The sequence below is a fragment of the Sceloporus undulatus genome, chromosome 2, assembly GCF_019175285.1.
Source record: "Sceloporus undulatus isolate JIND9_A2432 ecotype Alabama chromosome 2, SceUnd_v1.1, whole genome shotgun sequence".
NCBI classification, from domain to species: Eukaryota; Metazoa; Chordata; class Lepidosauria; order Squamata; family Phrynosomatidae; genus Sceloporus; species Sceloporus undulatus.
This window is the reverse complement of record NC_056523.1, coordinates 64,726,742-64,754,405: the sequence shown is the minus strand read 5'-3', so window position 1 is coordinate 64,754,405 and position 27,664 is coordinate 64,726,742. Positions and strand designations below refer to the sequence as shown.

Below are 27,664 nucleotides of genomic sequence, written 5' to 3'. Positions count from 1 at the left end.
ACTCCCAGAATTCCATAGCCTTGAGCCACGACGTGGTCTCAAAATGGGCTGTTTCTCCTGCCAGAAGGAAGAGGGGCGATGGGGAGCCGGAAGTGTGTCTAAAAAAACCACGAGGACCGCAGCCCTTTGAAGCCATTCACTTCCGGGTTCAGCTTCCTCCAAGGAAGTGCTTCCGGTTCGGCGGAGGGGGATCATATACAGCGGCGTGTCCCTCGGCGGTTTTTTTAGCCGCCATGGTAAGTTTGGTTCCAACGCAGAGAGAGAGAGAGAGAGAGATGGAGAGGCTGGACTACAACTCCCATCATCCTCTCCGCTTCCTTGGGCCTTCGTCCGTCCCTAGTTGATTCTGGATGCCTCGCTGTAGAAATGAACGCGGTTTCATCCCGCTTTGGCGACTATGGTCTCCTTCCCGCAGGACCCTGGGATTTGTAGTTTTGCCAGTTATCCGCATCGCTCTTCGGCAGAGCCAGCGAAAGGCCTCGTAAAACCCTGGTCCGAAACACACGGCGGAAATAACCCAGTTCGAGACCGCTTTAACTGCCCTGGCTCAATGCTAGGGGATTTTGGGGACTGTCGTGTTTTGTGAGACACTGAGCCTTCTCTGTCAGAGATCTCTGGTGCCCTAATAAACTACAGTTCCCAGAATTCCCTAGCACTGAGCCAAGGCAGTTAAAGCGGTCTCAAACTGGGTTATTTCTGCAGTGTGTTTTGGACCTCAGCCTTGGTTGTAGCCCACACTGAATCCCTGCAGCAGGCAGCCTCTGGTTCCTGGAGGATCAGATGCATTTGAAACTGGCACAAGATGCCTCTGGTGGAAATCAGTTTACAGTTGTGTGTGATGGGTCTTGAGCATCCATGGATTTTGGTATCCACAAGAGATCCTGGACCCAAACCCCAGCAGATATCAAAGGCCCACTGTCTAGGATAAGAAGAAATGGGTGAGAAGAAATATAGGACAACAGATGAAGGCACTGCTAAGATGGCTTCTGTTACGCAAAACCTCTTCTCGGTCAGCCAGTCACAAGTTACAGGTAGTCAGAAGCATTAAAATGTGAAGCTGTCTGTACCCATAGACTCATTCATATATATATATATATATATATATATATATATATATCCTTTAGTGAAATACAATTAGTTCATCTAGTTATTCTGAATCAGTTTTCTCAATCTGAAACGGAGTTGATATGCAGGGCACAGAATGAGTGAGTAAAACTGAGCAGAAGAAAACAAGTGTTGGCATATCAGGTACATCTCTCTTTAGAGAGGGGAACTTAACAAAAATTGGGTTCTTCCAGATGTCGTTTTTGTTTGCTAAGTACATGCCGCTCTCTTTATGTTATTAGAAATACACTTGTCCCTCCATCTTCACTAGGGTTAGGGACACAAGACCCTCGTGAATATGGAAAAACCACAAATAACAAAAACACCATGTTTTTACCTGAGAGGACACCTCTCTAGGAATCTCTTCTAGGTCCTCCAGTGCAACTCCATGGTCAACATCCAACAGACACTGACCATAGAACTGCACCGCAGGAGCTACAAATGCCTAATAGAGTATTCTCTTTAGGAATCTCTAGGTCTTTCAGTGCAACTTTTAGTTAAAGTTGACCATAGAGTTGCACTGGAGGACCTAGATATTCCTAGAGAGAATGAATTAATCAAATCCGTGAATAATCAAATCCGCAAATATGGAGGGATGAGTGTATTCCAATGATATATTTTCCACACAAAGCTTTGAATTTATTTCAATATGCTGTAATATTTAAACCAAGCCTGCTAAATCAAAATACATCATTTAGAGCTCTGGGGGGTGGAATCCATATTTTTTTTGGGCTCTACTTTCTCTTTAAAACCTACATCGTTACGAGAAAGACATCTTTAGATTCAGAAATTACATTCATCGGTTACTGTGGGGTCATGCATTGCTGATATACAACAAAATCCAAACTATACATCACAGTTATACTCAGTTCTGGCCAACTAAAAGGTACAAAAATATATGCTGTCACTAGTACTGTCCTAAGCGAGCTGTTGCTGTTCCCTGGCCCCACACAGACAGATCTGTGATTATGTCTCCCCAGTAACACGTCTGTCACTGGTCTGCTGCATGGCGTGTTTCATCTCACTGGGTGCGTCTACACTGTAGAAATGGTGCAGTTTGACACCACTGTAAGTGCTGTAGCTCCATCCTATAGAATCCTGTGATTGGTTTCACAAGGTCTTTAACCTTCTCTGCCAAAGAGTGCCTCACAAAAATACAAATCACAGGATTCTGTAGGAGAGCACTATGACAGTTAAATTGGCGTGAAACTGCAATATTTCTGCAGTGCAGATGCACCCTGGTACACAGATGTGTGTCCCAAAACCTACTCCCAAGACCACAGGGGAGCAGTATTCAGCCACAGGCACACAAGACAAAAGCTCACAGCTGAAGTTCTGTTAAACGCAGATCTGTTGCAGTTCACTGCACCTCAAATTTATTACATTCCTAGGGTCTGAAAAATCTATATGCTGAGCTGAACTTTTCTCCTGATCATTTCTGTTTATTTCCCTGTTGCTTTTGTTTCCTTTTCTCAGTTAAAGGGAAATAGTTCCCTAGAATTATCACATGTTTTGCTGGATTACTGGCCATGCCAGAATTAAAAGCATTAAACTGGCTGCTAGCAGAAATAATAAACTCAGAATGTATCTAAATGCTTCAGATATGGTCAGATGCGTTCCTATAGAAAGCTATTTTAGCATATGTTTGAGTTGGATATGGTGTTGAAACTCTCTGGTATATGTGTCTTTTAAACCTTCCAACGGTAAAACATGGCGTTCAAGGATACATACTCATTTTAAACTGCTGAAATTTTGGCAACCTAGATGCATGGTCATTGCTGGAATGGTTTTTGTTTCATTTTTGGTAGAAACTTTAAAAATCCATCTGCTTTTTTAATTCTTCTGAGACCTTGCAAGCTCTCGGGACTTGGTTGCTGATAGATAAAAGGTGTTTTGAATAGAAACCTATAACTGCCAAAATAAGTTTATATACAATGTAGTGTGCCAAGTGGTAAATCTGATCCCACAACCATGGTGAATAGTCATCACTCTGTTGTTATCCATTCATAAATCTTCACGTTACACTTATTAGATGTTTTTAAAAGAAGAAAAAAAACCTTTCTTGTCTCTCTTTTTTTTAGGCTCGAAATGCAGAAAAGGCCATGTAAGTACCCATAGCCGTGTTAGTCTGTAGAATCACTTGTAGAGAGATCTTGTAGCATCTTTGAGACTAACTGGAAGAAAGAAATTGGCAGCATGAGTTTTCGTAGACTAAAGTCTACTTCCTCAGATGCATTTGGTGGAGTGGTAAGCCAGGGACAGACATATGCCCTTGGACCCTGGTCCTTGGTGTGTTTCACTATATTAATCTCTACCTGTACCTCTAAACTAAACTTTTTTCCTTGTAGGACGGCCTTGGCCAGATTTCGCCAAGCTCAACTGGAAGAAGGAAAAGTTAAGGTAATTATAGCAAAATGTTTGTCTGTAAGGTGCACAAGACCCCTTGTATCTATTTAAATGCATTCTCTAGCACAGGGGTAGGCAACCTTTTTGAGCCGGGGGCCGGGTTGCTGTCCCTCAGACAACTGGGGGGCCGAAGCCAAAAAATAAATAATTAAATATTTTTTTAAAAATTAAATATATAAATAAACTAGGACAAATGTAGGACAAAATTTTCAAATGGAAGACACTTTTTTAAAAAAAATGGAGGACACGCAAAAAAATTTGCTGGTTTTTAAAAAAATGTTAATATAAATGCATGTTTCTGAGGCTTCTATAGACAATTGCCCCCCAAAGGCCCCAGTGGCAATCGGCGGCAGGACCAGGCTGGGGCTGGTCCCAAGGCCTTGCCGGGCCGCATCCGGCCCGCGGGCCGCAGGTTGCCTACCCCTGCTCTAGCATTACGGTGAAGTTTCCCTTGCCTCATTGCAACACACAGTCCCAAACTGTATAATAATGGTAAAAGATATGAGTGATTAATCAAGCAGGTGTATATATTCTTGAGCTGTCTTGGGCCCCTTCTGGGAGAAAGGTGGCATACATATTAAATAAATAAAATAATTATTGTGTTCTTTGTGTGTTAAATAGGATGCCATCATCTAGAAAGGACTTAATCTTAAATAGTTTTGTGAATGAGTACAGAAGTCAACACACCAGTTTAGAAGCAAAAGATATAAATGGGCTTGATGTTAATGAAAATGATACTGATAAATTGATGCTAGAAAAGGCTTTGCAATTATTTTGTCGACTTTGACTATTTTTGCATGCTCACACATGAAGAAACCTCTTGCCTGCACATGCAGCTTCTGCTCTTCTTCCTTTCATGATTGGCAGCAGCCAAACCAGGAATTTTCTGATTAACCATATTTTACTATTTCATAAAAGTTAGGAAACTGCCTTTCAGTTTTGGAATAAGCAAGATATTCACCCTTCCAGGAAACATTTTAGATAGCTGTGGTTATTGAGAGACTTCTTGATTTGATCAAACTTGTATTGCACAGGTAACTTTGTGCATATGCTAGCTTAATAAAATATGATAATCTACACTGTGGAATTTTTAAAAATTAGAATTCAGTTACCATATATACTCAAGAAATTTTTGACCCAAAAATCCCTGGGTAGACTTATATACGGGGCAATACAGTAATAGGCTTGCACCTCAACTTTCTTCCACAGCCTGGCTGTCTCCTGAAGGAACAGCTGGGCTGGGAAAAGTCCAAGGTGCAAATGCTTGCTCCCTGCTTTTCCCTGGTCCCAGTATCCTGCAGAGGCTGGAGGACACTGGGATTGGGGGGAATTCTGGAAGCAAACGCTTGCTACCTGCTTTTTCCTAGTCCCTGTATCCTCCGGAGGGACAGCCAAGCTGCAGAGGAGGAGGAAGAGTGAGCGCTAGGCTCTGAAGTTTCCTCCCCAGCTCGGCTGTCTCCCAAAGAGACAGCCAGGCTGTGGAGGGAAGGAAGGGTACTGAGACCCAAATTATACCCTCGACTTATCTGGGGGTCATATCAAAATCCCTGATTTTGGTCCCAAAACCTGCCCTCGACTTATACATGGCGTTGATTTATACATGAGTATATACGGTACTCTATATTGTTCAGGCATAAGTATGTGCCCTCTTTTGCTTTGCTTTGCTTTGTTGTGATTTTGTGTTTGTGCATATGTGATTTCTGTGCCCACCATTGGATAAACCCAAAAGGCCAGTGACTAGTATAGATCCCCTGACTATAAGACAACAATGTGAACCAAATGTTGTTTACTAAATATTGCTGAAGTAAACAAAGATTAGGTTGATTTACAGAAGTCTTCTCCAACCTGGTGCCTTCCAGATGTCTTCCATTGCAGTTATGTAATGAGGAATCATAATCAAAACATGGAAAAGAAAGACTGATCTTCTGTAAATGTTTCTGCTTCTGAGAGGTTACATGGAATAGCTTCTTGTAATCCAGAGCTAGCCACAATTTCTTCGAGCAAAGTTTTAGTAGGGCAGAGTCATGTGCCTTTATAGTAAGAACATTCTGCTAAACATTTAAGCATTGAGATGGTTGCCTTTGTATACAGCTGTTAGACTTAATCATATGCTCTTGCATATCATCCATGACTTGAAGAGATTCTCTAACCTTTTATTGCCTTGATAATTGTCTTACTGGAGAATCAACCATTGATCATTTTGTTCTTGGAGCAACTCGAGTCTTGCACATGATAACCATGCTGTACTAGTGGGCAGGCATGTGATGCCTCATTATAATTTGGATGCATGAACATTTTATTTAGCTTGTAAGAACATAGGGAGAGCCATGCTGGATCAGACTAAAGGCCCATTTAGTCCAGTATTCACTTCAGCTGGTCTGGACAACCAAATGCTTGTGGGGAGCCCAGAAATAAGACATAAAGGCTTCCTCTTCCCTCCCTTTCATATGCAGAGGCATCCTGCCTCCAGAAAGACTATAAATCCACCATGACAAGAAGCCACTGATAACACCACCTAGGAGTTTGTCCCGTCTCCTTTTAAGCCTGTCCACATTGTCCAAGTACATTTTGTGGTAGTGAATTCCGCAGTTTAAATACTGTAAAATAATATATGTTTTGCTTTTATGTGTATGTTTGATATACTGCAGGTTTTCAGTACAGATTGCATTGGATGTATATCCAGCCTGAGTGAATAAAGATTGTATACAGTTTATTCATTGGAAGAAAGAGTGATACCATGACATTTCTTTCTTTCAAACAGGAGCGAAGGCCTTTTCTTGCATCAGAATGTAATGAGCTTCCTAAAGCTGAGAAATGGAGACGGCAGGTATTTGCTGTGTGATATGATCTGGCAAACACAGGAACACTCCGATTCCTCCCTGGTTTCTAAAACAGCAGTCTCATTGGGGTTGTGTGGAATGAACAACACCACCCCACTTTATAGATTGAGAGACTCTTGGAAAAGGTTAAATTGTTGGTTATACTAGAAAGTCCTGTGGCACCTTGGGTATTAACAAGTGGTATAAGTTTCCTATGACATTAATTTATATGGGCTAAAGCCCTTTTGTGGAATATGAATTAGAACATGGTACAGATACTCTTTTTTACTATAAGATAAAAAAAATAGAAAATAAAAGATAATAGCATGGGTCCTATTTTTTTTTTTCTTCCATTCACCTATGGAGGGTGATTTCTGCCACCTTGCCCCGCCATCTACAGCTCTATCATATTCTGCATTACAGCCCACACCATTCCTAAGGCATTCTCAGATTTAAGGAACAGGTTTTGAAGAGGGGCAAGAATGATTGCAGAGGAAAGAAGGAGATGGAAAAACCCCATTCCATCAGTGTGAGCTCTGTGCCACCCAGAAAAGAGAAATTAGGATTCAAGTAATTATCTTTGAATCTTGCTAAAGGTTTGTACGGGCTGCATATAGCAGCTGTTCTGGCACATTAAAAGCGAAATAGGTTAAAAAACAAAGTTGTAAAAACTAAATTTCTAATATGGTATGAAGCCATACTGCCTATTTTCTTTGACAGCTGTTCTCATCCCTGAGGTACAAGTTGAGTAGCAGTATTACACAAGTACAAAAAGGACTATTTTTTTTGTCCTTAGAGCTTACACTCTAAACTGACAATTGGAAAGGGGAGAGAAAATGGGGAAATGCCTTTACCTACTTGCTTCCATTCTCACCCCAATTTTTTCCTCCCTCTTTTCTACCAGAATACTTTGACAAAGCAGACTGGTTGTACAGATCTTAACAAAACCTCATTTGTTTCAAGAGATCCTATGATGTACTTTTTAAATAAATGTTTCTAGTCACTGGAGGTAAAAATACAAATTGTCACATAATGCATCTCTCTCTCTCTCTTTTTAAGATTATTGGTGAAATATCCAAGAAAGTAGCACAAATTCAAAATGGTAAGTTTTTAATAAAAGAGAATGCCAATTTTCATACATCTGAAGAATGTACTTTTCATCTACATTGCTTAAAAGTGTACCTTGTTTTGGCTTTGTCTCACAATATTGTGAGAGCCAGCATGGTGTAGTGGTTTAAGCATTGGACTATGACTCTGAAGACCAGGGTTCAATTCCGATTTAGCCATGGAAACTCACTGGGTGACCTTGGCTACTTGAATACTCTCAATGTCAGAGATATCAGACATCTCTCAAGAGGCCAGAGCAAATGAGCAGGAAAAAGCTAGTCAAAAGGCTGCTGACTGCTCCCAAGGCAGGCCGAATATCCATGGCCAGACTGCATGCACAGCATCAAGCTGCACCATGGTTTGTTAGTTTTTTTGCCTCTCAACCATGCACATGCACTGTCACATAAACATGTCCTCCCATGTATGCCCAGATGCCAATCCATTGGATGGCCATCCCTGTGGTCAGCCACACAGTCGCATGTATAGGGCATCAGTGCATTGTTATGCGAGTGATACATTGAAACATGGAGGACCCCCCCCCCCATATATGCCCCCTTTACCCCATTTCACCTTATATCCTCCTGTTGGACTGTCTGGTTTGTGTATGTTGCAGTTATATCTATTGGAGTTATCACACTTTCATGTTTTTTGCTTTGCTGAGCAAGCTGTTTATATGCAGGTGCAAAGACACACATTTTCAAGCTAAGCTGGAGTATCCTGGCTTCTTTCTGCTCTGTTTTTACCTGCTTTGGAGGTGTGTGTCATATAAATGCCCTGTCTTCAAAGCAGCTGGAAGTTGCTTTATTTTGTCCGTCTGTTTCACCCCAAAGTCACATTTGCCGTTCTTTGCACGTTACTCAACTGCTTTGTTAGTGTCTGAACTGGGCTATAGTTAGGCTGTGTGCTTTTGATTTCTTTGTAGAATGTATAAAAACTCATCTTTTAATATCAGTGTAAGTACCATTTACCAAAAGCAGAGAGATACTGATTTGACAGAAAGGAATGAAACAAGATAGATTGCCTTCAGTCCTGCAGAACTTTAGACTAGAGAGAGTCCTCCTCTAAAAACCTTAAAACTTTCTTTGATCTTCCTTAAAACTAGCTGGCTTAGGTGAATTCAGAATTCGTGACTTGAATGATGAAATTAACAAACTTCTCAGAGAGAAGGGGCACTGGGAAGTCCGAATAAAGGAGCTGGGAGGACCTGATTATGCAGTAAGTATGCAATAATAATTAGAGCTCTTGCAGAAAAGTGCAGATGTTTCTGTCATAAATTGCTAGTGAACTAATGCTTAATGGTTGCATAAATAAATGGCTGTCCGTTATATATAATGCTCATATTGGTCACCTCTCTGCAAAAGTGGAGTAATTTTGACGAGACTATTAGTTTTATACTGCCCTAGTCATATAATGCTGATTGTGACTGGTATTCTGTTGGTGATTTGTGCCAGTGTAAGAGACTTCTTGGAGCGGTATGTAGTAAATGCAGATTGCAGAGGACGCCACCTCCATCACCATAGACAGCTAGCCTGCTAGGTTCCAAGCAGTTTGGAGCCATTAGGTCACCTTTCTCATCTGACAGAGATGGTTTTTGCTGCTGTTCGCTGTTACCACATTTGCTACCTTTTTGCCCCTCTGCTTTATCTACATTGGCATTCACAACTTCTGTTGAGTAAATACTTACAACTGTGGTTTTTTGTCTCTCCTTTCCGATTTTTAAAGAGAATTGGTCCCAAAATGCTTGATCATGAAGGAAAAGAAGTTCCAGGAAACAGGGGTTATAAATATTTTGGAGCTGCTAAAGATTTACCAGGTGTCCGAGAGCTTTTTGAAAAAGAACGTAAGTGGATGTGCATGTGGATAGATAAATCAAGTATGAATTTCACCATACAAAAATGGTTGCATTTTCTGCCCCACTCTAATGAGATGTAATTTTTATTGTTAATAGAAGAGATGCTTCAAATCACAATGGGAAATATATATTCTGCCCTTCTCAGTTTTTGCAGTATATGTACTGTCTTAATTTCATGTTCACAACTATCTTCAGAGAGTAAAATATACATTCTTATCCCATGTGCTATTGGAAGCAATATAAATGTTGAGTTTGTCTCTGCTGAAGAAAAACATGAAAGTTTTATGAATATGCTGTTGAAACTGAGGGTTTTATTTCACAGGACAATTTGTATAGGGTCAGTATTTTAATCTTGATTAGACATTAGCAATCTGGACTTGTCAGATATAATGTCTTCTTCATTTTTGTTGAAACAAATCAGAAAATAGCATATGGTGAAGCAAGCCTAATACTCCAGGATCTGACAGATGTTTCTTGACACAACCCCAGTTTTTAAAATTCATAATATTGGGAACATTTTGGGATTTTTGTATGATGGTGCAAAGATGCATATATTTTTAACAACTGCCTAATAAGAAGAGGTGCAGTTAGGGAGGAAAGGCTGAAATAAAAATAGCTATTTATTATCAGCACATAGCCCTTGGATTCCTTACCCTGTGGTTTGGGTACAGGCACCAGTTGCTGCTTAGTTGAATTTTCCTGACCATCAAATTCTAGAAGGGTAATCTTTGTTCCTCATTTTCCTGTTTTGATAATGACTTTTCATTTATTCCTTCAGCTCTCCCTCCTCCAAGGAAGACACGAGCTGAACTAATGAAAGCTATTGATGCAGAATACTATGGTTACAGGGATGAGGATGATGGTGTTCTAGAACCATTGGAACAAGAACATGAAAGGAAAGGTATACATTAGTAAACCCCAAGAGTTTCTTTGCTTTAACATCCTTTATAGAAGTCCTAACTTCTATTTATTGTAATATAAAGGAGTAAAACAGTTTTTTTAAAAATGGATCCTACCTCTCATTTAATATTGAATATTGCTTATGTATGATGTCAGTCAGTGTATTCTTACTTATTAGTAGTAAGCAAAGGGATCTTGTAGTACTTTTGAGACTAACTGAAAGGAAGGAGTTGGTAGTGTGAGCTTTTGTAGACTTGAGTTTACTTCTTCAGATGCATGCATACTGATTTTCCAGACTAACACAACCTACATGATAGCCAGGTTTTGACTGCTACATATTCAGCACTCCAGTAGTGCTGCTTGCTTTTGCTCCATTTTGAATCCTACATAAAAGAAAGTAATCGAGGACCAAGATCAAGAGAAGTAATGGTTCCACTCTATTCTGCTCTGGTCAGGCCCCACCTGGAATATTGTGTCCAGTTCTGGGCACCACAATTTAAAAAGGATGTTGAAAAACTGGAGCGTGTCCAAAGGAAGGCGACTAAAATGGTGAAGGGTCTGGAAACCATGCCCTATGAGGAACGACTTCGGGAGCTGAGGATATTTAGCCTGTAGAAGAGAAGGTTAAGAGATAAAATGATAGCCCTGGTTAAATACTTGAAGTGATGTCATATTGAGGAGGGAGTAGGCTTGTTTTCTGCTGCTCCAGAGGCTATAACCTGGAGCAATGGATGCAAGCTCCAGGAGAAGAGATTCCACCTCAACATTAGGAGGAACTTCCTGACAGAAAGGGCTGTTCAACAGTGGAACAAAGGCCCGTTACAAACGGGCACCCTAGGACGGACTCAGTCCGTGCTAGGGTTAGAAAGGGGCGTCTCTTCCACACGCCCCTAACCCTAGCACGGACTGAGTCCGTAACAAATGGCGGCAGCCGTTCCACATGGCCGCCGCCATTTTGACATAACGGATGCTCTGCGTCCGCACGTCGCGCAGCGGAAGTGACGCCGTGAGTGCGCGACTAGCGCCTCGCAGCGTCTCTTCAGGGCTGCAAGAAGGAGCATGATTTTCGCGCTCCTTTGCTGCGTCCGCGAACCGCGCCGTTTGGCTGCTGCGGTTCCCGGATGTAGTAACCGGCGGCGGCAGCAGACTGCCGCAATCCGGCAGTCTGTAACGCGCCAAACTCCCTGGGAGTGTAGTGGAGTATCCTTCCTTGGAGGTCTTTAAACAGAGGCTGGATGGCCATCTGTCAGGGATGCTTTGATTTAGATTTCCTGCATGGCATGGGATTGGACTGGGTGGTCCTTGTGGTCTCTTCCAACTCTATGATTCTGTGATTCTACCAGGTCGGGCCAATACGTGTGCACTTTATCTAGTATTTTCTATTCTGGAGGTCCAAATTTTAAGTCTTTCCTTTACCTGGTACCTGATTCACCCTCCCTAAGTTTTAGATTCCAAGGCTTAAATCTCAAACCTTTGGCTTGCAAAGCATGTACTCCACTACTGAATATGTCCTATTCCCCCAGGTTAAGGTTCTGGTGGGATGTTTGGCCTAAAACATGTTCTCTCTCTCACACGCACAGTCTTTTAGATACCTGCTCACAGTAGCCACTCTTAGCTAAAATAAGTGAGTACCAGCAGCTTCTGCCAACCTAGCAGTTTGAAAGCATGCAAATGCAAGTAGATAAATGGCTACCACTTCTCAGGTAACAGCGTTCGGTGGAGTCATGCTGGCTGCATGACTGCCAGAGCAGTCCTCGGACAACACTGGCTCTTAGAAATGGAGATGAGCACTGTCCCCTACAGTCAGTAACGACTAGACATTTATGTCAAGGGACTACCTTTACCTTTAACTTCTTGCAGTACCATGGATTATGATGTTGTCAGGCTAAATCTGCAAACCTAAACAGATCTTTGTGATTTTACTGGTTTTATTGTGAGCTGCAAACTACTTTTCTGTAAGGTCAGGTGATGATATTATGCTTGCTTTTTTGTGCAGTTCAGAAAATGCATGGTAATTTGTCAGTGTACTTACTTGATTCTCTTCCTTTGTCATTATACTGCAGTGCACAGATGGTCATTTATTCTGCTGATGAGTGCATGGGTGTGTAGGAAATTAGTTTATGTCTGTTAGAGATGAAAATTAGATGAGGCATGCAAAGGAAATAAATAAGTTGCTGCTGTTGATTATATGAAAGCATTGTAAGCCAGTGAGTATTATCCTCTGACAGCATTATGTTCTTGTCATAATTCCAGGACTTTTAACTAATGTACTGCTCTTCTATTTTGGTTATTGAGTTCAGAAAACTGGTTATGCCTTTCATAAATGAATACACTAATGATTCGTTTGTAACTGGATTATGTTCAGAACAGTTTAGGATTTGTTTCTTCAAGCATTTTACTGGCATACTGCATTACTTGGTGCATGGGCTTTGGAGGATGGGCATAATGAGACTTGGGTTAGCTGGCTTTCTGTCCTTTGAGGCCTAATTTAGGAGAAAGGTTGATAAATGGCTAATTTGTAGGGACTTCTTGGGTTAGGATTGCTTAAATATTTGTATAAAATATATCCCTCCATTGGCCAACACCAAGATGGGTTGTAGGTAGGGCATGGTTTTGGAAGTAATATCTAAGTGCCTCAGGTAAATTTATCATTTCTTTTCTGAAATGCTTGTTCCCAAAAACCAAAGGATAATATATCCATTAATCTCAGACCATGACTATATTACAGGAAAAGAGATTCCACCTAAACATTAGGAAGAACTTTCTGATAGTAAGAGCTGTTCAACAGTGGAACACACTCCTTTGATGTGTGGTGGAGTCTCCTCCTTTGGGGTTTTTTAAATAGAGGCTGGATGGCCATCTGTTGGGAGTGCTTTGATTGTGTATTTCTTTATGCTGGGGGTTGGACTCAATGGCCCCTGTGGTCTCTTCCAACTCGATTATTCTATCATTCACCTTCCTTTATATCCTAGGAAAAAGTCCTAGAGTCAACTGTCTTCCAGGTATCAACTTGTTTCCAAAGTCTGCTAAGTTATTATCATATAGGACTAGATTTAATTCTGTATATCTTATCAGCTGTGTTTATTTTGCTTAAGGCTTTTCATATGTAAAAGTAGTCTGAATTTAGGCATACTCACTCATAGGTAGGTTCTATTGATTCACATGGCTCTTGCTTCCAAGTTAATTTGCATAAGATGATGGTCATGTCTCATGATACCCACCACATTTTTCCCCCAGCTGTTAATTGAGATAAATAAAGATGATGTATTTGTACTGGGGAAAATGGCAGCTGAGGATAGTGTTTCTTATGTTACTTCATCTTTTTTCCTTTCTTATCTCTGGTCTTGGATTTTGAAGTGGTAGTGCATAGTTTCCTCAGAAACATTTCCCCCCAAAGCCAGATTAATTTCCTGGAGAATTTGTTTATTTTTTATTTTATTTATATGCCACCTTTATCCTAAATTGGACTGAAGGCAGCTCACAAAATATGCTTTCTAAAAAGTACAATTTTAAAAACACAACTAAAAACATCACATTACTATAATGAGTTAAAAATATAAAATCATTAAAAACATACTAAAAACAAACATCCCAATAAGGAGCCACCCTCAGTGCAGTTACATATTAACAACCTACTTAAAGAGAAAAGTTTTTTTCCTGCTGGTGAAAGGCAAGCAGGAAGGGGGTCAGTCTAGCCTCCTGTGGAAAGTCGTTCCAAAAGGTAGGAATAGCTGCTAAGAAGGATCTCGTAACCTCAGCAAGCAAGCCTGTGATGGTGGTGGGACCGAGAGAAAGCTTTCTCCTGAGAATTTTAGAGTTCTGGCAGGTTCATACATGATCTTTCAAACAGTCTGAGCCTTAGTCATGTATGACTTTATAAGTTATAATCAATATTTGAATTGTTCCTGGAAAAAAAACAGTAGCTACTGAAGCTGTTTTAATAAGGGAGTTATATGTCCCTGGTCAGCATTTTGGAGGCAGCATTCTGGATCCATTGAAGTTTCTGAACAATTTCCAAAGGTAGCCCCATGTAGAGTGCATTACAGTAGTCCAAATGGGATATAATCAAGGCATGTGTCACTGTAAACCAGATCTGACATCCCAAGGAACTGGTGCAACTGGCACATTATTTTTAACAGTTGCAAATGCACTCCTGGACACTGCTGAAACCTGGGCATCCAGGCTCAGAGTTGAGTCTAGGAGAACACCCAAGCTACAAGCTTGGAATTTCAGGGGAGTGTAAACCCCATCCAGCAGAGGTGGAATCTCTATTCCTTGATCTGCCTTTCGACTAACCAGGAGTACCTCTGTCTTGTCTGGATTAAGTTTCATTCTCCATCCTATACTAGGCCTGAAGCCAAATTGATATGTTTCTAGATATTCCATCTCATCCAGAAACTCCTGGAGCTGGGAGGCCTCCACATGCTTGAGAACCTTGCACAAAAATTGTACAGTGCGCCTGCGTCATACGCTGAAAGCAGTGCTGGAAAAAGCAGTGCCATGCACCGGAAGGAACAATGGTGCATGTGTCCATGGCGCATGCACGCCACTGCACTGCCATGGGCACAAGCCCCATTACTTGTAATGGGGCTCAGGCATATGCGCAATGTCTTTTATGTGGGTTTTTTTTTTCCCAGAACAGATCCCCATGTAAAAGAAGGGCGCACTGTATATTAAAGACTGGCCAATAATTATTCTTTTCAGGCAGGATGGAAACTTCCCCTGCTGCAGTGAGGCATTCAGCACTCCCCTTACCTACTCAGCCAGTCCCCCTCTAGCTGCTTTCAGAAGCTAGCAGTGGCAAGGATCTAGTACATATGTGGCGGCTCTCACCTCTCCAAGGATCCTACCCACATCCTCAGTCTGCACAAACTGAAACATATCAGTAATACAGGACAAGCAGGTGCCAAGATTACATCCACAGGACCTGTCTCCACTACAGCATCCAAGTTAGAGCGACTCTTGCAAATGCATCACAATAGGCTGTCAAGTACTGTAGTCTTTATTTTCTTCTTGTGAGTGATAGTGTAAAAGGCACCTGACCACCTGGAAGAGCTCTGCTGGATGACACTGTGCAGACACAATGATGGCAGAGAAGTATAGTTTCTTCATTGCCACTATCGCCACAGTATAGGCATTCCAATGACTTCTACCCTGTCAGCCAGGCTTGCTCTGAGTCTTTGGCCATCATTGATCTAATCTCTGTCCCACTCAATCACTGCCAGCTAATGAACCCAGGAGCTTGCCTGACTCCACTTCTTGGGAGAGGATACTTAGGGGCAATGGTGTCCAGCACCTTGGCCATTTCCCTATTCCAGAGATCAGCTGATGTTTCAATAGGATCACCTGCTAAATGTGAGCACTTACCTACATTTAAAGGATAGAAAAATGAGTTGTGATGTTTGTACTGTCCCCTTCTCCTTCAGGCGTTATAGAAAAATTAGATTTATTAGAAAATTTTAGTAGTGCAGCCATCATAAAAGCTGGGAGGTTGGAAAATGTTTTACACATGGCTGGTTGTTAGCATTATCTTCAATAGCATTGATTTCTTGATCCAGTGGTAAGACATATGGATCCTGGTCTTTTGCTGAGTTTCATGCAAGAATGGACACACATACAGTCCCTTTTGCACTTACACAAAATGTTCCTTGGCTATATATTTTGAATATTTGCACTAACCTCTGCTTGTTTGCCCACATTCTGTCTACTTGCTACCCAGCTTCTGGAATTCTGAAATCTGCCTCTGATCAGGGAACTAAAATTTTAGTTGGTTGGTTCTATTTCATAAGGAGATTACCATAGAAAAAGCTGCAAACTGCATTCACATTAGCTTACAATTAAAAGAGTTGGCCATCATCGCTTAGTCACAAAAGAATTGCAGTACCCACTCGAAGAGGTAAAGAAACAGATTATAAAGAGGGTATTTTTGTCTAGGAGTGACCTACCTCAAGTTGAAGAAAGCGACAGAACTTCTGTTGTTAATCTCTTGAATTATCAATTAAAACATATCCTTAAATTTCTTTAAGGACCTACACTGCTAAAAGTTAGGGTTATGATTCTGTTTGTGCACTTTGTCAGTATAACTGCACTAGCATAGATGGTCACAGCAGGGGTAAAAAGGCCAAAAGTGCAGTAGGTGTGAAGAAGAAAAGGCACGGAAAAGTGGGTGCTTGGAACCTGGAGATTTTGTCTACCTCTCTTTGCTGTCACAGTGTGACCTTGGAAAAAGTGTGACTGCTAGCATAGTGAATGAACAGGATTCAAGCCTGTTGTTCCTTTGTGGAGATTTTGAATGGTAGGCTTACAGCTTCCCAATGCATTATCAATTTCATCTCCTTCATTTTCCTGTTTACTCTTTAAACAAGATATAGGTCAAATAAAATGGGCTTTACATAAAAGGATAAAGAGACACACCAGTCATGAAAAAAATGAGAGCATTTTACAAGGCACAGAAAATAACTTGTTTAACAGGATTCAGAGCTTGGCTGGGAATCCTGATTTGTGCAAGTGGCCTCTTACAGCTTGTTCATCACTGAGTTTCACTATTTTTTTAAACCCTCTTTTCTCTTGAAATATAAATTTGTCAGCTTTCCTGGACACATTGTCCATTTGTTGAATCAACTCCAGCCCATGGAAATTGCCTGCAACAGTTCATTCTCTTGTATTGTCCAAGTACTTACTGTTGGTATGTAGCTTCACACAGGAGAGCCAGTGTTCTGTAGTGGTTTGAGCATTGGACTATGACTCTGGTTGGAATCCCCGTTCATCCATGAAATCCACTGGGTGATACTGGGGGGGTCACACTCTCCCAACCTTGGAGAATAGCAGTGGCAAACCGCCTCTGAAGAAACTTGAGGGTTGCTATAAGTTGGAAACTACTTGACACACAAGAATAACAAGCTTCACACAGCTTCACACCATTCATTAGCTTGTTTGCAAGAATGACATGGGGCACCCTGTCAAAAGCCTTACTGAAATCAAGCTATACTATATCCACAGCATTAAGTTGTTCCCTAAAATGGTGAAGGGTCTGGAAACCATGTCCTATGAGGAACGACTTAGGGAGCTGGGGATGTTTAGCCTGTAGAAGAGAAGGTTAAGAGGTGATATGATAGCCCTATTTAAATACTTGAAGGGATGTCATATTGAGGAAGGAGCAAGCTTGTTTTCTGCTGCTCCAGAGAACAGGACCCGGAGCAATGGATGCAAGCTCCAGGAAAAGAGATTCCACCTCAACATTAGGAGGAACTTCCTCACAGTAAGGGCTGTTCGACAGTGGAACAGACTCCTTCCTGGGAGTGTAGTGGAGTCTCCTTCCTTAGAGGTCTTTAAACAGAGGCTGGATGACCATCTGTTGGGAATGCTTTGATTGAGAGTCCCTGCATGGCAGGGGGTTGGACTGGATGGCCCTTGAGGTCTCTTCCAACTTTATGCTTTTATGATTCTATGATTCTAATCTCACCTTCAGAAGAGATTTTGAAAATAATCCAGACATTTAACCAACACAGAAACTTTATAAACCAATAAAGAATCAGGCTTTTATGAATAGATGTCACAGCTCATAACCTGGTACAGTTATCTGAACAGAAGTTTACTTTTAATAGTATTTTCTTAACTCTTAGCATAGCACTTGTTATCAGTAGAATCATAGCTCTGGGTAAAAGACAAAAAAGAATAGGAGAAAAATGGTTACCTGGAGAAAGCAATGCACTGTGGGGTTCACATGACTTCTTAGATCAAAATATATACTCAGTAGTACAGTCCTAAGTGATTTAGAAAGAAGCTGAAATAGGCCAAATTGCTTGCAATTACCTAAGAGCGAATATAGTTGAAAGTTCTAGATAGAGTTGCATAGTAGAATTTAATCACTAGACCTTAATGGTCAGCCAATAAAATGACCTAATGAATAGGGAACAACACTAAACACTTTTAAATCCTCACTCTGTCTTACATTGGCCTGTTACAGACAGCCAAAATAAAGCTGCTTTGAGTCACAGTGGAGGTATGGTGTTTCAATGATGCATGTGTCCTAAGAGTCCAGAAGCCGCACCAAAGCCACGATCCAGTCTGGAATATGGCTTTGGTGCAACTTCTGGACTCTTAGGACGCATGCATCATTGAAACACCATACCTCCACTGTGACTCGAAGCAGCTTTATTTTGGCTGTCTGTAACAGGCCACAGTTTGATTTTATATAAAATGGGCTGTATGCTGGAATAGGTTTTTGAACATTTTACATCAATCAAGGCATTTTTTGCTTGAAACTCTCCCTGCAATGGGCCTGTCTTAGCCTTAGAAGCAGCTCTTGGTTAAGATAACAATATGTAACTGTGTATGTTGCCAAAACATTTTATAGGATTGTTATAATGTTTCCCTGGTTGTATTCTTCAGAGTGCCTTCTGTAGCTTTATCATATCCTTCCCAGAAGAATCAGTTTTACTTCTGCAAGTAAAAACATACATCTAAGGCTGCTTCCACACTGCAGCATTAATGAAGTTTGACACACCTTTAACTGTCAAGGCTCCATCCCATGGAATCCTGGGATTTGTAGTTTGTTGTGGCACCAGATTTTTCAAACAGAGAAGGAGGATAAACCTTTAACAAAACTACAAATCGCAGAATTTCATAGCATAGAGCCATGGCAGTTAAAGTGGTGTCTAACTGCATTAATTCTCTAGTGTAGATGCATCCTAAGAGATCTCAAAACTGCAAGAATTGATACTTTCTACCATCTTAATTTTTAAGATTAAAACCCTTTGGAGGACCTTGTTGTCATTGTGTTTCAAAAATACGTAAAAATATATAGTCACATCAAGTCTTAGGAGTTTAATGTATTTGTTGCAATTCTTAAATATTCTGTTATTTTACTATCCCAGTTATTTCGGAAGCAGTGGAGAAGTGGAAAGTAGAGCGAGAAGCGCGACTTGCAAGAGGTGATAAGGAAGAAGAAGAGGAGGAAGTAAACATCTATGCAGTAAATGATGATGAGGTATTTTAAACAAGTACTAATCCTACATTCAAAAGACCTGCTAATAATAGTGTATCATGAATGTTAAAGAATTCACTAATAGTAAAATTTAGAGTAGCATACCTGCTTGCACACTTTGATAGTCTTGGACATTTCATTGTTTTCATATCAGTCATGGATGGGGAACATGTGACCATTCAGGTTTTTGTAGGACTGCAACTCCCATCAGTCCTCACCATTATCTGTGTTCTGTTTGTATTCTAACAACTTCTGGGAGCCAGCACTTTCCCCACCTTTAATGTACATAATGTATACCATTTAGTTACTTCCCTTCCGCCTACACTAGCCATGGTAATATATATAAATATATATTTTAAAATTTATTTATATTGGCTGTGGCTCAGAGGTTACAACACTGACTCTATCAATTGCAAGATTAGCAGGTTGGCAGTTTGAGGCCCAGGTGCTGTGTTACAGAATAAACTCCCATCACTAGTCCCAGCTTCTGACAATCTAGACAATCTTGGCAAGGGAAAATCTTTACCTTTACCTTTACCTTATTGGTAAAGGTAAAGATTTTCCCTTGCCAAGACTGCCTAGATTGTCAGAAGCTGGGACTAGTGATGGGAGTTTATTGGTAAAGGTAATACCAGTGTTAAATATTTACCTGTTTCCCACTCTGAATACTGGTATTCTTACAGTTGCTCAAATGTCAGTGATCAGGCTCCCATATGTCAGAGGCATATAGAAGCTTCTTAGAACGGAATGTGATCAAGCTTGCTTTAAAAATTGAGGTGGTACATACTGTACAAAAACATAGGAATGTATGCAGCCACATTACTTGCTTTTTGTGTGGTTCAGTTCTTGGAATATACTGAGGCAAACATTACAGTGAATCAATATGTTCTGAATATCTTTTAGTCTGATGAAGAGAATGGAAAGGAAAAGGAAGGTGAAGACAGCCAGCAGAAATTTATTGCTCATGTCCCAGTGCCTTCACAACAGGAGGTAAGTAATAAACAAAAGATGAACAGTTACTGCTCAGAGCTGCTTTAGTCTTCTGTAGCAAAAAAAAGGAACCTTATATAAAAAGGTACCAGATTTATTGTGGTAGATGTTTTAGGCTAGAGCCTTCAGTTCCAGATATTTGTGTCTGTGTCTGTGTGTGAGTGAGTGTGTTCAAAAAGAGAAATAGGGAAGGCAATAGTGGGAATTCTCTTCTAGCCACACAGCAGAATTTGATTTCAGAAACGTTCATGGGGGCTGCATTGGGACCAAAGACAAAAGCATTGAACCCAAAATATGAGCATATGTTAATTTAAAGCTTGTGCTGTCAGTGACAAAATCTTAGGAGAGACATTCCAACTTTCAGAATGTGGGAAAAAATCAGTACAAATCCTGGGACACCATTAAATGAGTGGTCATAGCTGAGGAGTTATGGTCAACTCGGGAGCCCTGAGACCAAACTGGGATACTAGAAGGTTCAAATTCGGCCTGAGGGCTTGAGGCTTCTGACTCTTGTGAGCAGTGAAAAATAGAAGAGCTTTTCATGCCAAGCTAGAAAAGAAGGTACTGTCAAATGATTTGAAGACGAGAAAGCACTTGATAATAAGCGCTGAAGTTGCTACTAAGGAACTGATGCAAGGAAAGAACTGAAGGAAATGATTGTGGTATAGCTAAACTGAAACTACAGTTCAAAAATTGCTTTCACTTCAGCAAAGTCATCTCACACTTTGAGAACTATGCAGGGGTTGGTCAGACAAAGCTGTTCCAAACCATAGTTTAAGCATTGCAAGAATGGCCTTGGGACTGTGATCTTTCTTCCCCCTCACACATGGGAACTTAGAACTTCCAGTTCTGGTTTGTTGCCAAATTGATGTTTGCTGTTGGAAGGAATGGAAGTTACATTTTTTCACTAACTACAATTGGATGTCCAATGTGTTTATGTTTAAAAAAACATAATTATTAAATGGTGAAAGTCAAGAGGCCCTCTAAATGTTGTTTTTCATCACTGGTTATTTTGGCTAGGGCTGCTGAGACTTGCAACCCAAAAACATATGGAGGGCCACACTTGCCACCACTTACTAAGCTCAACCTTTAATAAAGTTTAATAAAGTGTGGAACTGGAAGCTTCCAAATCTCTCTTTGCCTCTAAGATGGGGGAAGACTGAAGATCACTGCAGCTCTTGTTCATAACACAAAACCATAGTTATGTCTGAATGAAGTCGTTGTAGCTGACTTATATATCTTAAGGATTATTATGAATTGCTATTTATCTTGAGTTTTTGGAATAAGCTCAGAGTTCTATATCAGTTCAGGGTATTTAAAATGAGAATTGTTGTTTTCTAATGGCATAACATCTTTGCCCACAACCTAAGTTAAAAAGTTTATTCCTGAGTACAGTGGACTCTTCTTATCTGCAGGCTTGCCATCTGCAGATTTGAGCTCCGCAGATGGCAAGCCCCATTGTTTTTAATGGAGGTGCGTGCATGCGGCTGTGCTAGCAGCAGTACACATGTTGTGCTGCCATAGGAAACAATTGGACTTATGGTCCCAAGTTTTTTGTTATCTGAGGGTGTCGGTCCAGAACCTTTATCCTGTATCCTCCACGGATACAAAGGGACAATTATATTTAAAGAGATTCATAGTTAGTAATTTGTACATTGGTTTCTGGAAATTGTGACAGTGCCATGCCAAACAAAAAGGCAGTGACTTACAAATAGTGAGCTGAATACCAGGCTATAATTTTTGACACCTTGTTATATTAGACACTTCATTCTTAGAGTGCTTTCTTTCTTGACCTAGTCAGAAATTACAAATGATGTTGTAAAGTTTCAGTGTTTCTCAAGTAAAGTTTCAGTGTTTCTCAAGATCCAATGTTCTTCTCAATGTACAGATCGAGGAAGCTCTTGTCCGAAGGAAGAAGATGGAACTGCTTCAGAAATATGCCAGTGAAGCTCTTATGGCGCAAAGTGAAGAGGCTAAAAGGCTTCTTGGACTCTAGAATATCTTGGGACACTTTTCTTTTTATAATCCATCCTAAAGCAACAGACAAGTATCTGGGAGGAGCTGCTTTTAAAGTACTTTGGTTCTACAGAAATAGTGTAGCTTTTGCAAATGATTAAAAAGAAGGGCGATTCCCCCCCCTCCGCCGCCAAACATATTTACTGTATCCAAATCATGAAATTTCTTCTATTTTCTGCTTTTGTACTTAAATTCTAAATGACTATCTGGTTTGTCTTCAAGCTGGCTTTCTCTCACTACTTTCATTTTTGTCTAATTTCTATGTTCTGTAGCCATTTCTGCTGTGATGCCTATTGCTAAATTAGAAAGTAAAAATATCATATACTTCTTCAGTTTATGTCAGTGGGGTTTAGCAGAATTGGCCTCCTGCCTATACATTTGGAAGGGAATTGGAAGGCAATTTTTATTGCTACTGTACGGGGTAGAAATACTGAAGCTACTATACTGTCTTGTTTTGACTTTGCAAAAGACCTGAAATGCCCTGTATTACTGAATTACTTTTAAGGAGCATGCTCTGTATGTCAGTTCTCTCTTGGTTGGGTTTGTGAAGTGCTGGATATTTCAGCAAGTAATATTGTAAATACAAAGGGAAAGGATGTTTTTTTGGTTTTGTTTTGTTTTGTTTTTTGGATAATACTCAAATTTTCATTAAAAAAACTTTTCATGTAAATGTGCTTGTTCATTGTCTTTGCTGTGGCTTAAAAGGAAGTATTTTTCTTTTCCAAATGAGTCAAAAGACTTCAGCTTATCAGTTCCCTCAGTCTCCTTTATCATGTGAGTGGCAGGAGCAAAGGAAAAAAGAGTCCCAATGAACTAAACATTAAAAAAATCAGGATGTCCTAATCAGTAGCAGCAAGATGATGAGATGAAATTTAAAGTACTACTGTATATATAAAAACCACATGGAAGAATTATTTTGCAGACAAAGCTGGCACACATTTTACGGGCCACTTTTGGCAAGAATAATATTTCAGGGCAGTTCCCATATGTAAGATTGGATTAGTCTAATTCATAAACAAGACGTGTATTTTACAAACTGTAACCTACTTTTCTGGTGTTGCTTAACCCTAGCACAAACAAGCTTAGGCAGGCGTGTGTGTCTGCTAGTTACAAAGCAATTACTGGTAGTTAAAAGTTTCCTAGCAACTGTAATAGGGAACAAAGATATCAAGCACATAACATTTGTAAAATGCAAATAAAATCAGCCTCTCTGCAAACTGTTTAGTACTCAGAAACTAATAGAATCATTGAAGAAATAGAATACAGTCATATCACAGTTAATCTGCTGGGTATACTGTATATACTCAATTTATATACTGTAAATTGAGAAATTTATGACCAAACATTTACCCAAAAAACTGGGTCGATGTATACACAGGTCAGTACTGTAATAGGTGTCCTCCAAAGGGACAGCCAGGCTGAGGAAAGGCTTGGGGGAGGCAAATGTTTCCCTTCCTTCCTGTTCCTCAGCCCAGATGTGCCCCTTACCCTCAAGTCATATCAACATCCCTAATTTTGGCCCTAAAACTTGCCCTTGACTGATACAAGACATTGACCTGTAGTTGAGTATATAAGGTAAGTTAAAACAAACAAACAAAAAAATAACTTTCAGGATGCATTTGCACTGTAGAAATAATGTTATGCTGTAGCTCCATCCTATAGAAACCTGAGATTTGTAGTTTTACAAGGTCTTTAGCTTTCTCTGCCAATGAGTTCTGGTGCCTCGCAAAACTACAAATCCCAGGATTCTGTAGGATGGAGCCATGGCAGTAAAAGTGATGAAAACTGCATTATTTCTACAGCATAGATGTACCTTGAGTCAGGGAGAAGCCAATAGAAGTTGAAGGGCCTAACAGTGTCTAGTGACATAGACTAGAAGCTGCATCTGCACTGCAGAATTAATGCAGTTCGGCACTGCTTTAACTGTCATGTCTCCATCCTATGAAATTGTAGGATTATGAAATGAATGTATATTTATATGAGTGTTTTGATCCTTGAATGTCCTCTATTTCGATGTTTGCCTTGTCCTCCTTTGAGGGATTAAGGACACCTGGTCACCCTGGCCTTGGCCAGATAGATAGATACTGAGAGCAGTTAGGACTGTCAGAGGTGCAGTGAAGAGTTTAGCCTTAATGGGGTTCAGATTCCTATGTAAGGGAAGAAAGATGTGAAAAGGGCAAAGGAAGTCCAGTAATATTAGAGGAGTGTGTTATGTTATTTGTGACATAAATAGCTGGTTTATTGAGGCTGGTGTTTAGAGAAGAAGCCTTGAGAACCAACTGCTGTCATAAATTCTGCTTGTAAATAAAAGTTATTTTCTTCTTGTTCACGAAGGAATGGCCTCAAGTTGCTTTATATTATATATGACATCCAAAAACATGCTACCAAGAACATTAAAAACTCTTTATTATTGGAGACACTTCCGCGCCCCGGTGCATTTCGTGTGGGAGAGAGAGTTCTGAGGGAAGAGAAGCCTCAAACTATTTAAGTTAAGAAAGGGGGAAAATTGTGTCATGACATTATTGATGCCAAGTGGTGGGATGCCAGAGGCACAGTGTGAGGGGATCTAAAGATCTAGTGTGAGGGATCTGAAAGATCTAAGAGATCCAGTCATAAGGAGTACCATGGCTTGTCCTTCAAAGGCCAAGGTGACCAAGTGTCATCTCCTCAGAGAACAAGGCACACCTCAAAATGGAGGTCAAGATTTAGGACATGACCAAATCTCTCTCTCTCGGCTTTTTCAGGGCGTCAAGGGCGGAAGCGGAGGCCAAGCCAGGCCCAGGGCTCCGCTTTTCGGGGCAGCGTTGGGGGCGGGGGGGGGGGGAGGCCGGGATTTAGGGGGAAGCCGGCGGCGGGGCGGAGGAGGAGGAGGAGGCCGGAGGGACGGAGGGGGCGGCATGTGTTCCGTGGGGTGGCTGCTCCGCCGGAGCTTCCTCCGAGGCCCCCGGGGCTGGGAGGGCTCTGCAGCGCCGCTTCGGGAAGGGGGACCCCGGCCCTCCTCAGGTAAGGAAGGGGCCAGGAAGGAAGGAAGGAAGGAAGGAAGGAAAGAAAGAAAGAAAGAGAAAGTGGTTTCCTGGGTTGGTTGATAGAGTGAGGGGGCTTGAGTTTCTAGGAAGGAAGGAAGGAAGGAAGGAAGGAAGGGGCACACAGGACAGAGAAAGAGGGAAGGAAATAAAAGAGAAAAGAAGACATGAGGAAGGAGGTTCTCTGAAGATGGAGTGAGGAGATGTGAGTTTTTCTCTGAAGAGAGAGAAAAGGAAGTAAAGAAAACAGGGAAGGAAGGAAGGGAAGAGAAAGAAGGAAGGAGACGAGAGAGAGAGACGGAGATTTCCTGGGATTGTTTAGACGGAATGAAGGGTAAGTTTCTTTCACAGGGAGAGGAAAGAAGAAAGTAAAGGGAGAGGAAGGAAAGAAAGAGACGGAAAAAAAAGAGCAAGAGAAAGAAGGAGAGAAGGAGAGGAAGGAAAGGAAGGAATGAGAGAAGGAGATTTTCTGGGTTGGTTAGACGGCTGTGAGGGGGGGGATCAGACTTTCTTGAAGGAAACAAGGAGGAAGGAAGGTAAGAGAAGAAAGAAGGGAGAGCAAGAGGAAGGAAGGAAGGAATGAGAGAGAAGGAAAGAGAAAAAGGGAAAGACAGAAAAGAAAGAGGGAGGAGAGAAAAGGAGAGACGAGGAAAGAGGAAGAAGGAGAGAGGAAGAATGTGGAAAGAGAGAGAGAAGAGAAAGAGAGAAGAGAAGAGAAGAAAGAAGGAGGGAAGGAAAGGAAAGAAAAAATAAAGAGAGAGAGAGAAAGAAGAAAAAGATGAAGAGAGACAAAGAAGAACAAAGAAAAGAGAAGGAAAGAGGAGCCAAAGAGGAAAGAAATAAAGAGGGAAGAAAAAAGAGGGGAAGAAAGAGACGAGAGCAGAGGAAATAAAGAGAAAAAGGCAAGGAAGGAAGGAAGGAAGGGAAAAAAAAGTGGCTGTTTTCTCCACCTCCTAACGCTATGCTCCGAGCAAATCCCTTCCATCCCATGCTCTGCTGCTTCGCATTTGTTTTGATGCCTGGGCTTGTCTTTCTCCACCCTCCCTGGGAATTCAGGAGTGCAACCTTTTGAAAGCAAGAGGGGCTTGTAGAATCTGTTCCTGTGACACAGAGGCCCCCACTTAAGAAAAACAACATCTTCGCCCTTTCTGTTTTCATTCTTTGCTTCTGTTTTTTACACCCTTTAAAATGGGGATCTCTAAAAAAATATTACGATTGAGACTGTGGCTGCATCTACACTGGAGAATAACCCGGTTTGGCCCCACTTTAAACCTTTCTGGCTCAAGGCTATGGATTCTGGGAGTTGGAGTTTGTTGTGCCCAGCGGAGCCCCACAACAAACTCCAACTCCCAGAATTCCATAGCAAAGAGCCAGACAACAAGTTAAAGTGGGGCCAAACAGGGTTATTTCCCCCCCCGTGTAGATGCAGCCTTGACTGTGGGGAATTGAGAAAATGGGAGCAGTGGTGGTGTTTTGCAGCATCTGTATATTTGTGTGTGAGTACCTTGAAGTCCCCTGTCAGTTTATGACAACCCTATGGATTTTGTGGCTTTCTTAGGCAAGCAATAACTACTCAGAGGTGGTGTTGCCAGGTCCTTTCTCTGAAATATAGTTATAATGAGTCAGCAGTGTGATGCCGCAGCTAAAAAAAGGCCAATGCGATTTTAGGCTGCATCAAATAGAAGTTAGTGTCTAGATCAAGAGAAGTAATAGTGCCACTATATCCAGTTCTGGGCACCACAATTCAAAAAGGACATTGAGAAACTGGAGCGTGTCCAAAGGGGCAAGTTAAAATGGTTGAGGTCTGGTAACCATGCCCTTATGGGAACGACTTAGGGAGCTGGGGATGTTTAGCCTGGAGAAGAGAGGTTACGAGGTTATACGATAGCCCTGTTTAAATATTGAAAGGATGTCATATTGAGGAGGGAGCAGCTGTTTTCAGCTGCTCCAGAGAATAAGGCATGGAGCCATGGATGCAAGAGTCTCCTTCTTTGGAGGCTTTTTAAACAGGTGCTGGATGGCCATGGGATGCATGATTGTGAGTTCCTGCATGGCAGGGGATTGGATGGATGGCCGTTGTGGTCTGTTCAAACTCTGTGATTCTAAGTACAGTGGTACCCCGGGATACGAATGCGCCGCCTTACGAAATTCCGGGTTACGAAAAAAATCAATAGGAAAAAACTGTTCCGGGTTACGAAGGTTTTTTTCGGGTTACAAAAAAATTTTGGTGCTTTTCGGCGCTATTTCGCACGAATCGGGCGGTTTTTCCCCATTAGCGCTATGGCTTTTTCGGCTTACGAAGCATTTCGGGTTACGAACGCGGCGGCGGCGGAACGAATTACTTTCGTAACCCGGGGTACCATGTACCGCAACTTCATTGCACCTGATCCCCTTGTTGTCCCATTAATGGTGGTGGTTGTTGTAGCCTCTTTCAGTGTGGAAAACTTGGGTATCTGTCTGG

General features: G+C 41.2%; 2 protein-coding genes across 2 annotated transcripts in view; both read left to right on the top strand.

Annotated features, from left to right (window-relative positions):
* On the top strand, positions 1-22,849 carry ISY1 (ISY1 splicing factor homolog). Its single transcript, XM_042454731.1, has 11 exons — positions 1-236; positions 3,186-3,208; positions 3,453-3,504; positions 6,272-6,337; positions 7,389-7,431; positions 8,539-8,651; positions 9,159-9,276; positions 10,067-10,189; positions 19,065-19,177; positions 20,078-20,164; positions 22,053-22,849. Exons 1-11 carry the CDS (start codon positions 234-236, stop codon positions 22,158-22,160), a joined length of 849 nt encoding a protein of 282 aa, XP_042310665.1. The 5' UTR covers positions 1-233; the 3' UTR covers positions 22,161-22,849.
* A 2,192-nt stretch (positions 22,850-25,041) lies between these two features.
* Positions 25,042-27,664, top strand: part of LOC121923515 (haloacid dehalogenase-like hydrolase domain-containing 5) — a 30,832-nt gene continuing 28,209 nt past the window's right edge. The window contains exon 1 of the mRNA XM_042453997.1: positions 25,042-25,183. The gene's annotated coding sequence lies outside the window, so the exon portion shown is untranslated. The remainder of the gene's footprint in view (positions 25,184-27,664) is intronic.